Source organism: Ochotona princeps, chromosome 18 (genome assembly GCF_030435755.1).
Source record: "Ochotona princeps isolate mOchPri1 chromosome 18, mOchPri1.hap1, whole genome shotgun sequence".
In the NCBI taxonomy this organism is placed as follows: domain Eukaryota; kingdom Metazoa; phylum Chordata; class Mammalia; order Lagomorpha; family Ochotonidae; genus Ochotona; species Ochotona princeps.
In genome coordinates this window covers 21,307,047-21,320,000 of record NC_080849.1, presented here as the reverse complement: position 1 = coordinate 21,320,000, position 12,954 = coordinate 21,307,047, and the positions used below count along the sequence as shown (strand labels likewise).

General features: G+C 41.5%; 1 protein-coding gene across 1 annotated transcript in view; it reads right to left on the bottom strand.

The window, feature by feature from the left end:
• HDHD2 (haloacid dehalogenase like hydrolase domain containing 2) overlaps positions 1 to 12,954 on the bottom strand; it is a 32,759-nt gene that overhangs the window by 12,444 nt on the left and 7,361 nt on the right. Inside the window, exons 3-4 of the mRNA XM_058677018.1 lie at positions 10,750 to 10,958; positions 5,728 to 5,812 (exon numbers count right to left, since the gene is read on the bottom strand). Of these exons, the coding sequence (XP_058533001.1) occupies positions 5,728 to 5,812; positions 10,750 to 10,958 (294 nt within the window). The remainder of the gene's footprint in view (positions 1 to 5,727; positions 5,813 to 10,749; positions 10,959 to 12,954) is intronic.

Sequence of the window (12,954 nt, the reverse complement as noted above, 5' to 3'; positions counted from 1 at the left end):
ACTCCCACAGGAGGGCACGAAAACTAGGACAGAGGCTGGAAGCTGGGATGGGACAGAGAAGCACCCAACAACATCCATGAGGGCTGGATAGTTGAGCTAGTTAGATGGAACTAGGCTTCAATACCCATTGACATGTACAAGAGCCGAATGGGATGTGGGACAGACTAGACTAGTCTGCTACACATACTGGCAAACCAGGGTAGGGGGCGGACCTGGTCGGGGTTATTGTGGGTCTCTTCGACTAGGCTGAAGCTCCCACTGGTTTGTGTGGGGCCGAGTGTGTGGTGGGCAGAACCAGGCTGGACTACAACACCCATTGGTTCCAGTGGAAGTTAGGGCTGGAAACTAAACCAACGCAGCAATTGCAACCACCAGCTGATCAGGGCGATGGACTGTGCTGGGCCCTATACTTGCTAGTACATTCAAGAATCTGGTCTGGGAACAACTCAGACAAAGTTTCTTTGGGGATCCCCCCCATCAAACTGCTGGACTCAGAACCCTAACCATGAAAAGACAGAGGACAGAACAAGTCAATCTACCACCTCAGCTATACGTTGGCAGTGAAAAACTGGGCAAACATGTAGTATTTAACCTTTTGCAATTGGTTCATTTCCCTTAGCATAATGGATTCCAGTTGGGCCCATTTGGCCACAAAAAACTGCATTTTTTTTTTTTTTTTTTTTAATAGCTGAGTAGTATTCCATGGAGTAGATGAACCATAGCTTTCTTATCCAGTCTTCTGTTGCTGGGCATTTTGGTTGCTTCCAAGTTTTTGCGATTATTGATTGTGCTGCTATAAACATTGGGGTGCATGTTGGTTTCTCGTGTAGCAGGTGTTTTGGATACATTCCTAAGAGTGCTATTGCTGGATCATATGGTATGCTAATTTTCAGTTCTTTGAGTATTCTCCATACTGATTTTCATAGAGGCTGTACCAACCTGCAGCCCCACCAGCAGTGGAGTAGGGTTCCCTTGTCCCCACATCCTTGCCAGCAAGTGTTGGTGGTTTTTTTGTATGTGTGCCATCCTTGCTGGTGTTAGGTGGTACCTCATTGTTGTCTTCATTTGGATTTCCCTTATTGCCAAGGAACTTGAGCATTTTTTCATATGTTTGGCTCAACACAGTAGAGAGAAAATGGGCTGAAATCTAGTCCTTAGGAAAATGGGCAAAAAATAAAAAATAAAAAAAAAACTTTTGAGATCCACACATAGGCTCTTTTCATAATATGCGAGTCAGACATATGATTGTATTTTTTGGAGGAACTAACACATCTGCATTATAGATTTTCCTATATCTATTTTTTTAAGATTTTTTAAAATTATTTTTTAATAATCTTATTTAGTTGATTAGGGAACAAAGGGTCAAGGTCTACAGGGTTAAAGTGGGTAACACCATTGTTTCCACACCAATATCATTTTTCCCTGTATCTGGGGTCAGGGAAAAAAACAAAGGGAAAAGCCCCACCCAACCTCCCATCCATCCCAGATCCCCAATGGGAGGCGCGCTCTGAGGGTCCTGCTCATACAGTTATGACAGTTCATCAGTTCTGGATTGCTGCCAATCTCTCAGTTCCAATCGCAATGAACCCTATTCAGAATCCACCGGCTGACAGTCTCTTCATGGTTGGGGTTCTAAGATCAACAGTTCAGTTGGAGGGATCTCCAAAGAAACTTCGTCTGAGATGATCCCAGGCCTGATTCTTGTGCGAGTTTGCTAGTACAGAGTCCGACACCATCCGTAACACCAATCAGCTTATGCACATGCTGGTTGTTGGGATTGCTGGGTTCATTCTGTTTCCAGCCCTGTCTTCCTCGTGAACCAACGGGTATTGTAGTCCAGTTCGATCCTGCCCGCTTCATACTTGGTCCTCATGCAAATCGGTTGGAGCTGCAGCCTAGTTGGGGCGACTCCCCATAACCCCCACCAGTTCTGCCCCCTACCCTGGTTCCCATGCTTGCCAGTATGCACCACAGGCTTGTCAAGTCTGTCCCACATCCCGTTTAGCTCTTGCACATGTCAATAGGCATTGAAGCCCAGCTCAACCCAACCAACCTACTATCCAGCCCACACACCTACTGGCAGGTGCCCTTCTGTACAGCCACTCCTGCCCCTGTCCTGGTGTTCGACTATAATAATCAGGTTCACATGACTATTGTAGCAGAAGGAAAACACTTACGTGTGGCTTATGAATGTCTCCTCTCTAATGAGTGCATCACCTGTAATAATAAAACTAGTGTTGACCTTTGTAAAAAAAAAAAAAAAAGAAGCTGGGCAAACGGAGACTCTATGAAGGACTATGTCAATCAGTGGATTCTTCAATGACCTCATAGTGCTTGGAGGGGCAAGACTGGCAGCAATTCAGAACTGTTGAACTATCAAAACCACTTGAGCAAGACCCTCGGAGCATGCCCCACATCAGGGACCTGGGATGGGTGGGAGACTGGGTGGGTTTCTCCCTTAAAATCCCCCTTTACCTCAGATATATGAAGGAAACAATATGGAAATAATAGTCTTACCTATTTTCCTGTAGCCCTTGAACCTTTTTACCCTAATTAACTATGTAAAGATTGTCAAAAATACAATAAAAAATGGAAAAAGTTAAAAAATATATATAATGCTGAGTACCCATGGGCCCTGGGTGACAAAATCAGAAAAGGACATATAGGGGATATCAAAAGTGTAAATAATACCTATTTTTCAAAACAAATCATAAGTATATGAATGTTTACTATTCTTTATCTATTTTAGTATTAGATTTAGCATGAGAGAGTTTTAAAGTCTTATAGAATTTATACCCAAATCATATTTAATCCTTCTAACCAGTTCATGTCCTTCCCCAAAATCAATTCTTTAAAATCCATGCTCAATTCCACTCAAACTGCGTTTTGGGAGAGGCCACCTATTAAAAGCACAGTGAGTAAAAGCCAGTGTAATGTGAAGTTTGATTTGTTGGCCTCACGGCTCACGTGAAATGTCTGTATCTGCCATGCACCATCCCAACAGCTGCAGTCATCGACTGGAAGACAGTTGCTAAGGGAACATCAATATGCAAAGAAGAGCAAGGCCTACAATCCTCTGTTAACTTTACTCAGCTATTAAGTGCATTTGTGAAATTAGAGTTGACCCATAAATGTACTGTAATGCTTCAAAGTGTAATATTTTAAAAAATCAATATGGTTAGAAAAGTGTACTAATTAGACAGCATCCAAGCAATTACAAAGTCAGTATAATGGCAAACGTAAATTTTTATTACCCTGAATTCCATATTCATCTAAGACAGAGGCATCCCAACTTCCTATTAAATATGTCCTTTCCAAATTACCAGCTAAAATCAATATTTTCTGCTTCAATTCTGTGGTTGAAGAAATGAATTAAAGCAATAGGTATAAATCCAGAAATAAGAAAAAATAGCAGCTTCTCCATTTCAAATGAAAACTGATTTTTTTGAAACTGTGTCACATAATACAATGTAACTAATGAATAAATTAAAAAAAGATTTATTTTTATTGGAAAGGCAGATATATAGAGCGGAGAGACAGAAAGGAAGATCTTCCATCCATTGACTCACTCCCCAAGTGGCCGCAACAGCTGGAGCTTAGCCGATCCGAAACCAGGAGCCAGGAGCCTCCTCTGGATCTCCCATGTGGGAGCAGGGTTCCAAGGCTTTGGGCCATCCTGGACTGCTTTCCCAGGCCATAAGCAGGGAGCTGGATGGGAAGCAGGGCCACCAGGATTAGAACCAGCACCCATATAGGAATCTGTTTTGTGCAAGGCAAGGACTTTAGCCACTAGTCTACTGTGCCAGGCCCAAATTAAAACTGATTTTAGAAAGGTTGCAGACTTAAGGCATGATAGTCTCTCCAAAAAGTGATAATAGGCTGAATAGGTGAAGCAGAAGAAATCTTAATACCACATACCTCTAATATTATCTTCAAGCAATCTGGCAAAGCAGATGTCCAGGAAGAAACTAAAGTAAAAGCAGGTACTAAACAACTATCACAGGTGAATTTGTTCCTTCTAAACAAAACTTGAATAAGACAGTGACTAAGACAGTCAGAGGTGTAAGTGCCCTAAATTGTCATGGTTTTCACTAAGGATCTAAAATTAATGTGTACACAGGGAGCAAGGAGGTGGTTAGTCTCAAAGTGCTATCTCTGGCCACACAGATTTTGCATAAAGAGAGCTATTTTTTAGAACAATGGGTTGAGATATGGGTGGAATCCAATAATGCATTTTAAAGGTTCCTATATTCTGATTCCAGGATATTTACATCAAGAAATAAGGTTCCAAAAGTGTTAAGTTAGAAAATTCATATAAGTGAACTGCATATATTAACACAAATATGAAAATTTATATATTACCTACTGTATTTTTACCAACAGCCACCAAAACATCTCTTTGGACAGGTCAAACAGCCCCATCCTAACTCATCACCTCCTAAAAGCCAAACACTATGATACTTGCTTAGCTCAGAAATGGGGATGTTCTCGATTCACTTTTCTTCACTATGCCTGAAACCCAATCATCCACCAAGCATGCTGATGCCACTTGAATCTATTTCTCTTCAGGGCTACTGCCACTACTCTAGCTCAGACTATCATGATCACTCATCAACTAATTTGCAAATATGATCAGATACATCAGGTCTCTCTATAGCTTAGGTTCTGAGGACGAATTGCGTTTATGTTTTTGGTCTATCAGTATGGATGTTCTCTTCCCTGGGAGACTAGCATAGTCCATGAAGAATCACAGGACTAATAATTAAACATAAGACTGCTGGCATAAGGGCAGGTGCTTCGTGCAGTTAGGATACCACTTTGGGGCCCGGCACAACGGCTCAATTGGCTAATCCTCCGCCTATAAGATCTGGAATCCCATACAGGTGCCAGTTTGTGTACTGCCTGCTGTACTTCCCATCCAGTTCCCTGCTAATGGCCCAGGAAAGCAGCGGAGGATGGCCCAAAACCTTGAGACCCCCACACCTCCATAAGAGAATTAGCAGAAGTTCCTGGGTCCTGGCTTCGGACCAGCTGTTATAGCTGTTGCAATCATTTGGGGAGTGAACCAGCAGACAGAAGATCAGTCTCTCCTTCTCTCTGTACATTTGCCTTTCCAATAAAATAAATAAATTTAAAAAAAAAAAAAAAAAAAGAGAGACGAGACCCCACTTACGATGCCTGCATCTTACCAAGGGCAGACACAGGGCCTGGGATCAAGTCCCGGCTCTGCTTCCGATTCCAGCTTCCTGCTAACGCACAGTCTAGGAGGCAGCAGGTGGTACCTCTGCTACCCATGTGTACAACTAATGGGGTTTGTGGCTTCTGGTTTCAGTCTGGCCCAGCACTGGCTTCTGTGAACACTTGGCGATTGAACTCATAGATGGGAGAGCTCTGTTTTTCAAATAAAAAAAAAAGAAAAGAAAAGCCTGCTAGCTTGAAAAGCTGCAATTTTATTATGAATTGCTGCTCCAGAATGTTGATTCTCTAAACCAGAAAAATTTCAAATATCACGTTTCAAAATATGGATCATTACAAAAAAAATCCCACAAAACCTCAAAGTAAAATGGTCATAACTGTTTGATGCTGACCTTGATGTGATTTCCTAGTGTCTACACTGACGCAAAACCTAAGTGGCCAGAAGAGAAACACAGAACATCTCACAGGACAAAGTCTAAAGAAGGAGGGAAGGGAGAACACATTAAAGGAAGAACCAATGGCCAGACCTACCGGAATGCTTGATTCAGGATCTGATAATGAAATTGTTCAGGAGCCAATCCTATGACAACAGCATTAGGATCATTCGTTTGTATTCCTGGGAATGGAAAAATATGTAATTGTTGAAAAATGCAATTAAAAACAATGTTAGTTTTTGTAAAAAAGTAGTTTCAGTCAACCAAGTGCAAATTTTTGCTATAGTCATAATTTGAAGTTTAAAATTTATCCTGGGGCCCGGCGGCGTGGCCTAGCGGCTAAAGTCCTCGCCTTGAACGCTCCGGGATCCCATATGGGCGCCGGTTCTAATCCCGGCAGCTCCACTTCCCATCCAGCTCCCTGCTTGTGGTCTGGGAAAGCAGTTGAGGACGGCCCAAGGCTTTGGGACCCTGCACTCGCGTGGGAGACCTGGAAGAGGTTCCTGGTTCCCGGCATCGGATCGGCGCACACCGGCCCGTTGTGGCTCACTTGGGGAGTGAAACATCGGATGAAGATCTTCCTCTCTGTCTCTCCTCCTCTCTGTATATCCGGCTTTCCAATAATAATAAAATCTTTAAAAAAAAATTTATCCTGGTTGGATACTCAAAATATGAGAGAAAAACTCTTTCCATATTCTTTGTGCATGGTGTTTTAGCTACTCAATACGAGATATGAACTGAAGATTGTGAGCCAATGTTCTCAAACAAGAAACAACTTCTAATCAGCTTTACTGATTACAATCAACAGCCATGAGTTCTCTAGCGCTGTCAGATCAATAGCAACTGATGAGGGATGTGAATCTAAGAGACAAGGGAAATTAGATTTTCTAACTGACATAGGTGAGGGTAACACATTCAGGATAAATACACAGAGCACTGTAGACTTTGCCATTTTCTTTCTTTCCTTCTTTTTTTTTTCTTTCTTTCTGTTAAGGCAGTTACCCAGAGAGTAGGAGAGACAGAGAAAGATTTTCCACATGCTGGTTGACATGAAAAAGTCGTGATGGCCAGGGCTGGGCCAGGCTAAACTCAGAAACCTTCTCTGAGTCCCCCATGTGGGTGTAGGGGCCCAAACTCTTGGCCCACCTTCTAATCCCTTTCCAGACACACTGGCAGGGAGCCAGAGTGGAAATGGAGCAGCCGGGTCTCTAAGCAGTGCCCATATGGGATGCCAACATTGCAGGCGGAGATTTAACTTGCTGCACCACAGCAATAGCCCCAGAATTCATTATTTGCTACATAATCCTCCGTCTACTTCTAGCTTCACAACTACTTTATAATTAAAGTTTGTTTTAAGGCCCTTGGTATCTAATAGCGGAACTTCAAGTATGACAACCAAACAAGTACACTCACCACGAGTTATTCAAAGTCTGATTAAAAAGCTATGTGGATTATTCCTATGGCAATTCCTATTTGCTTCTTTTATTGCCAAGCTTTTCAATTTCCTAGTAGCCCCGAGTATTGAGTAAATGGTTAAAGTTTGTTGATGGAAGAAATGAAATTGTTGGCATTGGCAAGAGTTGAAATTACCTGTGTCTACCACCAGCAGACATTTTTTTATTGGCAAGGAAATTTCCAATCCCTTCAAAACCCATTTCTAACTTGGCTACTGCCCTGTATATAAGCATGCTGTAAGTATAATCTTAGACTGAATAAACATGTTTCCAACCACACACTCTGCTTATGTTGTACTCACATATCCTAATTCTCCTTACTGCTGAAACAGCTAGAACTGTAACATTCCTTTAAAAATCAAAAGAGAAAAATCTGATTAAAACCTGCTTTGTAGACCTTAAGGTGAAGCAGAAAATACACACACTGATTGGAGAATGCACCTCCCATAATTTCTGGTTGTCCTAGTTGGTTCCGAATACCATCCTCATAAGAAGCTCACCAGGCTCTTTTCTAGCCTCCCTTATAGCTAAGGGTACTGTCTCAAGACTGCAGTCTGCCAATCTGAAACCCCTATGTAGGGCTCTGAATTGGAAACTAATAATGCCAAGAAGCAGTGAGATGTTCTTCTGAAGAAATGACTACAGATTCTAGTAGATTCTGAGGCAGCAGTCCTGGTGGGGTCACCCAGAGTAAGTTATAGAGTTTAGGGGTCAGCAGAGACATTAATGGCACCTGTCCAGCTGCAACAGTCCCAAAGACCAGTCATCCTTGGCCTTTCTGTGGGCTACCTCTGTAGGACAACTGATCAGATCTGTAGGAAAACAACTGATTAAAGATAGGACACTGGGAATCTTTGCCAGTATGGAACCAGAGCTAGTTGCTACCCTGTCTGGAAGGATGCCTGAGCATCTGATGTGGAAATGAACATGCAAGAAACTCCCTAAACCTCAGGTTTAAATAATGATCAAAGAGAGGTGCTTCCTCCCCCATGCAGGGGAACAGGAACTAACATACTGAGGAAAGGAATCTGCTAGAGGAACAAATTGTGTATTAAGAGACTCCCTCTTGCTGTTGAAATTAAATTCCTCAAACACTCTTCCCTGGTGCCTATGTGACCAGGCCTTTATATGATGGTAGTAAACTTCTGCTTTTAGTAATCTGTTAGTAAACTTCAGCTACTGAACATCAGTCAATAGCCCACGTGTATTATTACTGGCTTTGTGCACCAAGCCTGTTGCTGCCAGGCAGTGAATATGCCTTTTTCTTTATGTCACAGAAATTCTAAAAACATATAAAAGAGAATAGTATACATCAAATATAATCATTTTCACTTCATATAATCAAGATTTTAAAGATACATCAACAGAGTTAATAATTCTTTGACATCATCACTCAATATTTATAGTTCATATTTGAATTTCTTCTGATGTATGAAAGTATCTTTTTTCTTTTTTAAAAAAAGATGTACTTATTTGAAAGCCAGAATTACAGAGAGGAAGTGAGAATTAGAGAAAGAGAGAGACATCTTCCATCTACTAGTTCACTCCTGCAACGGTCAGGGCTGGCCAGTCTGAAACCAGGAGACCAGAACTCCATCCAGGCCTCTCAGGAAGAAGGCATCTTCATTGCCTTCCCAGACACACTAACAGGAAGTTGGACTGGGCAATGGGACAGCCAGGTCTCCAACAAGCGCCCATATGGGATGGCAGCTTAACTGACTGCACCACAATGCTGGACCCTGGTCCTTACAATCTACCCCATATGAACAAATCAGAATACAGCAACAGCATACTTCACCAAGTTCATGGAAAAATGGAACTAAGGGACAAACAAATTTTGGTGCAAAAGCAATTTGAAGAGTTAGCACTGCAGCACAATGGGTTAAAGCTACTGCTTATAACTCCAAAGAGCTGGTTACAATTTCAGCTGATCTGTGTCAGGTCCAGCTTCCTACTAACACATCTGGGAAGGCAGCAGGTGGCCTAAGTACGTAGGCCCTTGCCACAACATGGGAGAGCCAGACCTTGCTTCAGTCTGGCCCAGACCCAGCTGTTGCAGTCATCTGAGAAGCAAATCACTGGGTCGATGATGTCCCTCTCTCCCTCTTTCTATATCACTCTGCTCTTCAAATAAATGGCTAAATAAAAATTTTATAAAAACACGAAATTTTTACACTTGTTTCAGGAAACTTTAGTTACAATTGTTTTCTCTGAGTAGTTATATCACTAATGTTAAAATTCATTTGTTTTCATGTGGTTTTTAGGAACTAGTTTGATCACCTTTAATTGTCTCTAATTATGTAAAACATTTACATGGTTCCCAAGTCAAAACATACATACAAGGACACTTTCAGAGAAGTCTGCTCTTTTAACACCATCACTCCCCCGCCTCCTTTGGGTAAGCTTTTCTGTTTGTTTTTCATTTATCCTTTTTTGGCTTCCTTTCACAGAAATAAGATAAATATATATGTAAATCCATTTCCCTCTCATTTCTTCCTGCACAGAAAATATGTAAGGTTTTGGACATCTTACAATAGCCTATGAAAATATCACTCCTTATCAGGAGTCAGAACACTTTATCATTATTTACTTTCAGCTACAAAGCGTTCCATTTTGTGGATACAGCACAGTTCATTCAATCATTACCCTTTGATGAACATTTGGGTTGTTTTCAATCTTTTACTATTACAAATAAGGCTGTAACGAATATCCTTGTTCACATGTTATTCTGCAATTTTATGACTATATCTTACAGACAGGTTCCAACAAGTGGTGATGTTTCACATGTAATTTCGTTAACTATTGCCAAATTCCTCTCCATAGGAGTAGCAGCATTTTATATTCCGATCAAATGTCAAGTCCTTTTAATAAACTTATTTTCTGTCTAATTCAGCCAAGTTGTGTCGCTGACACACTGGTGTATTAATACAAGGGCTGAGGTCCTGCCCAATGTACACTTGTGCTGAAATTGCCCATCATTATCTGAAAGCTGATCATGTGAGTATATAACGAATATATTTATGAGCATTTTTATATTGTATCATTTCACTCAACTGCTTACAAAATAAGCACACTATTAATTTTTCAAAAGAGAAAGCAATTTCATTTTTTCTTGATTGAAAACTATTTCCTTTTCATTGGAAAAACTTCACACTGCCCAGAAGGACATCTATTTTTAAACAAGAAAATCTTGTTTCACTTAATCAACCTTGATTTAATTAAGCTGATACAGTGGCTCCTGGACTGAGGTTTGCAGTACTCTAGGTAATTCTGATCTGTGTCTTTTCTACAACTATGCGTCATGATCCATTAGATTATAAAACTTCAAAATCAGACAAAAACGAAGTACAATAAATAGAAATACAGCATATCTCTACAGTAAGCAGAATGTAGTATAGTAAGCATACAGAACATACATGAGCACATGTACCACTATGTGGTATAGAATATAAGCACATGTACAAATGTACTGGATTTCTGTGTGGTCTGTGTGACTTACTGAGGATTGTGGTCAAAATAGGCTTCAGAAACACACAGCATAATTTCAGGCTGTATCAATAGTACTGACCATCTCAATAACACATAGAAATCAGAATAAACACTCAAATGTCCATTTTTATGAGTGATTTTGAAGCATAATTTAAATCATACCAAGTTGGCCCTACCTTTGAAATCAGGCAGTGCCCGATCATCCACTAGCAGCATGGGCCTGACTTGTTTCTGTTCCACCAGACTTCTGGCTGCAGTCAGAGACGTGAAGATTTCATCTTCAGAAATATCGAACTCCAATCTTCTCAACCTTTCCAATAGGTCCTGCTTGCTCTCTTTGGTTGTATTAGTCACAAACCTAACCATCACAGAAGCAGCACGTAACCTGGAGGAGTAAAATTCAGCAGTCAACAGGCAGTGTCTACATTCCACCCTGTAAGCCCTCCTAATTTGGTGATACTGTGCCAAAGGGCAGAAAGTGAAGGATAAGCCACCACCGAGTGTTCTTGTGGTCAAAAAGCATTTTTTAAAAAAGATTTATTTATCTGAAAATCGAGTCAGAGAGAGGGACAGACACAGGGAAAAATCTTCTATCTCCTGATTCACTCCCCAACTGTTCACACCAACTGGGGCAAGGAGCCAGGAGCTTTTCTCCCATGTGGGTACAGGGGCTCAAGCACTTGGTCCATCATTTACTATTCAGAACTGCTTGAAAATGGTCTATTCTCTGGACTTTCACCTCTAAAAGTTCCCAAATCAAACTGTAAAAGCTCTATCTACCTTTGGCGAGGCCTCCTACCCTTCACTACAGTTTAATAGGAGAGAAACAAAGCTTAGTAAGCACTGTGTTTACAGAAGACCTAGGATCGAAGCTTTCAGAGAATATCCACTGATACCACCTCTCTTCCTACAGATGAGAAAATCGAGGCCTATAGGAGTGAAGCGACTTGCCCAGCTTCAAAGAGCAGGCAGCAATGGAGCTGGCACAGGAGTGCCAGCCGTATGTGTCCTGGGACAGGCTTGGACCTCTTATGCTGGAACACAGAACACCTCCGTCATGTCAACAGAAACTGGCAATCCCTAATACATTAATATCATGCAATTAATTAATGCAATTTACATACAGAAACCCAGAAGGCTTAAAGAAACACTCCAAGTTTGTTTTCTCCTTGAACTACTGATATGCAAAACTGATTTGATGCCACACTATGCATTTGAAACCTAAGCTGACAATCATGCATTAAAAATACAAGATGGTGAGTCTTTAAAAGTGAGAAGCTAGGGGCAGGGGCCCAGTGCAGTAGCCTAGTGGCTAAATCTTCACCTTGCATACACCACGATCCCATATGGGCGCCAGTTTGTATCCTGGTTGCTTCACTTCCCATCTAGCTCCCTGATTATTGCCTGGGAAAGCAGTCAACAATGGCCCAAGGCCTTGGGACCCTGCACCCACGTGGGAGACCTGGAAGAAGCTCCTGGTTTCTGGCTTGAGATTGGCCTAGCTCTGGCCGTTACAGCCACTTGGGGAATGAACCAACAGATGGAAGATCTTTTTCTCTTTAATTCCTTCTCTCCACATATCTGCCTTTCCAAGAAAAAGTAAAATAAAATACATATTAAAAGAGAGAGAGAGAGAAGCTGGGTCAGTGTTGTAGAGGCAGGTTACACTGCTGCCTGAGACGCTGGCTTCCCACGTCACTGTGCTCCATCCCCTGCTGACGCATCCGGGATGGCAGTGGAAGACGGTCCAGGAAGCTCGGCCTCCAGATGGAGCTCTGTACTCCTGGATCCCTCCTGGCCCAGGCCTGACTGTTGCAGCCACTCACGGGGTGAATCCGGGATGGCAGTGGAAGATGGTCCAGGAAGCTCGGCCTCCAGATGGAGCTCTGTACTCCTGGATCCCTCCTGGCCCAGGCCACTCACGGGTGAATCCACGGATGGAAACTCACGTGTATGTTCTCTCTCTCTCTCCCCCCACCACCTTGTAACTTTGCCTTTCAAATAAATCCTTTCTAAAAGGAAGAAAATTATTTTCTTGATCCTATAGTGTTTTAATGCAAAATCTAAAAATAAGCTTAATTTAGACATAATTTAGAATTCTTTATTAATACCTTCTAATTTTAATTTCATGCTTGCCCCTAAAGGCCAGAGAGCATAAATCACTACCCTCAATTTAAAACAAATCAGCAAATAAAACATAAGAGATTTTTTTCTAAGTATTCACATAAAGCACATCAATTCACACAATTAAATAATTCACGGTAATTACTACCACCTCTGTAACATCTGTGTAGATGTTACCAATTTACTATTCTGCAAAGCCCATTAAACACATTAAATTTGGCTCAGTTCTCAAAAAACAAGGAATTACTTCACTATAA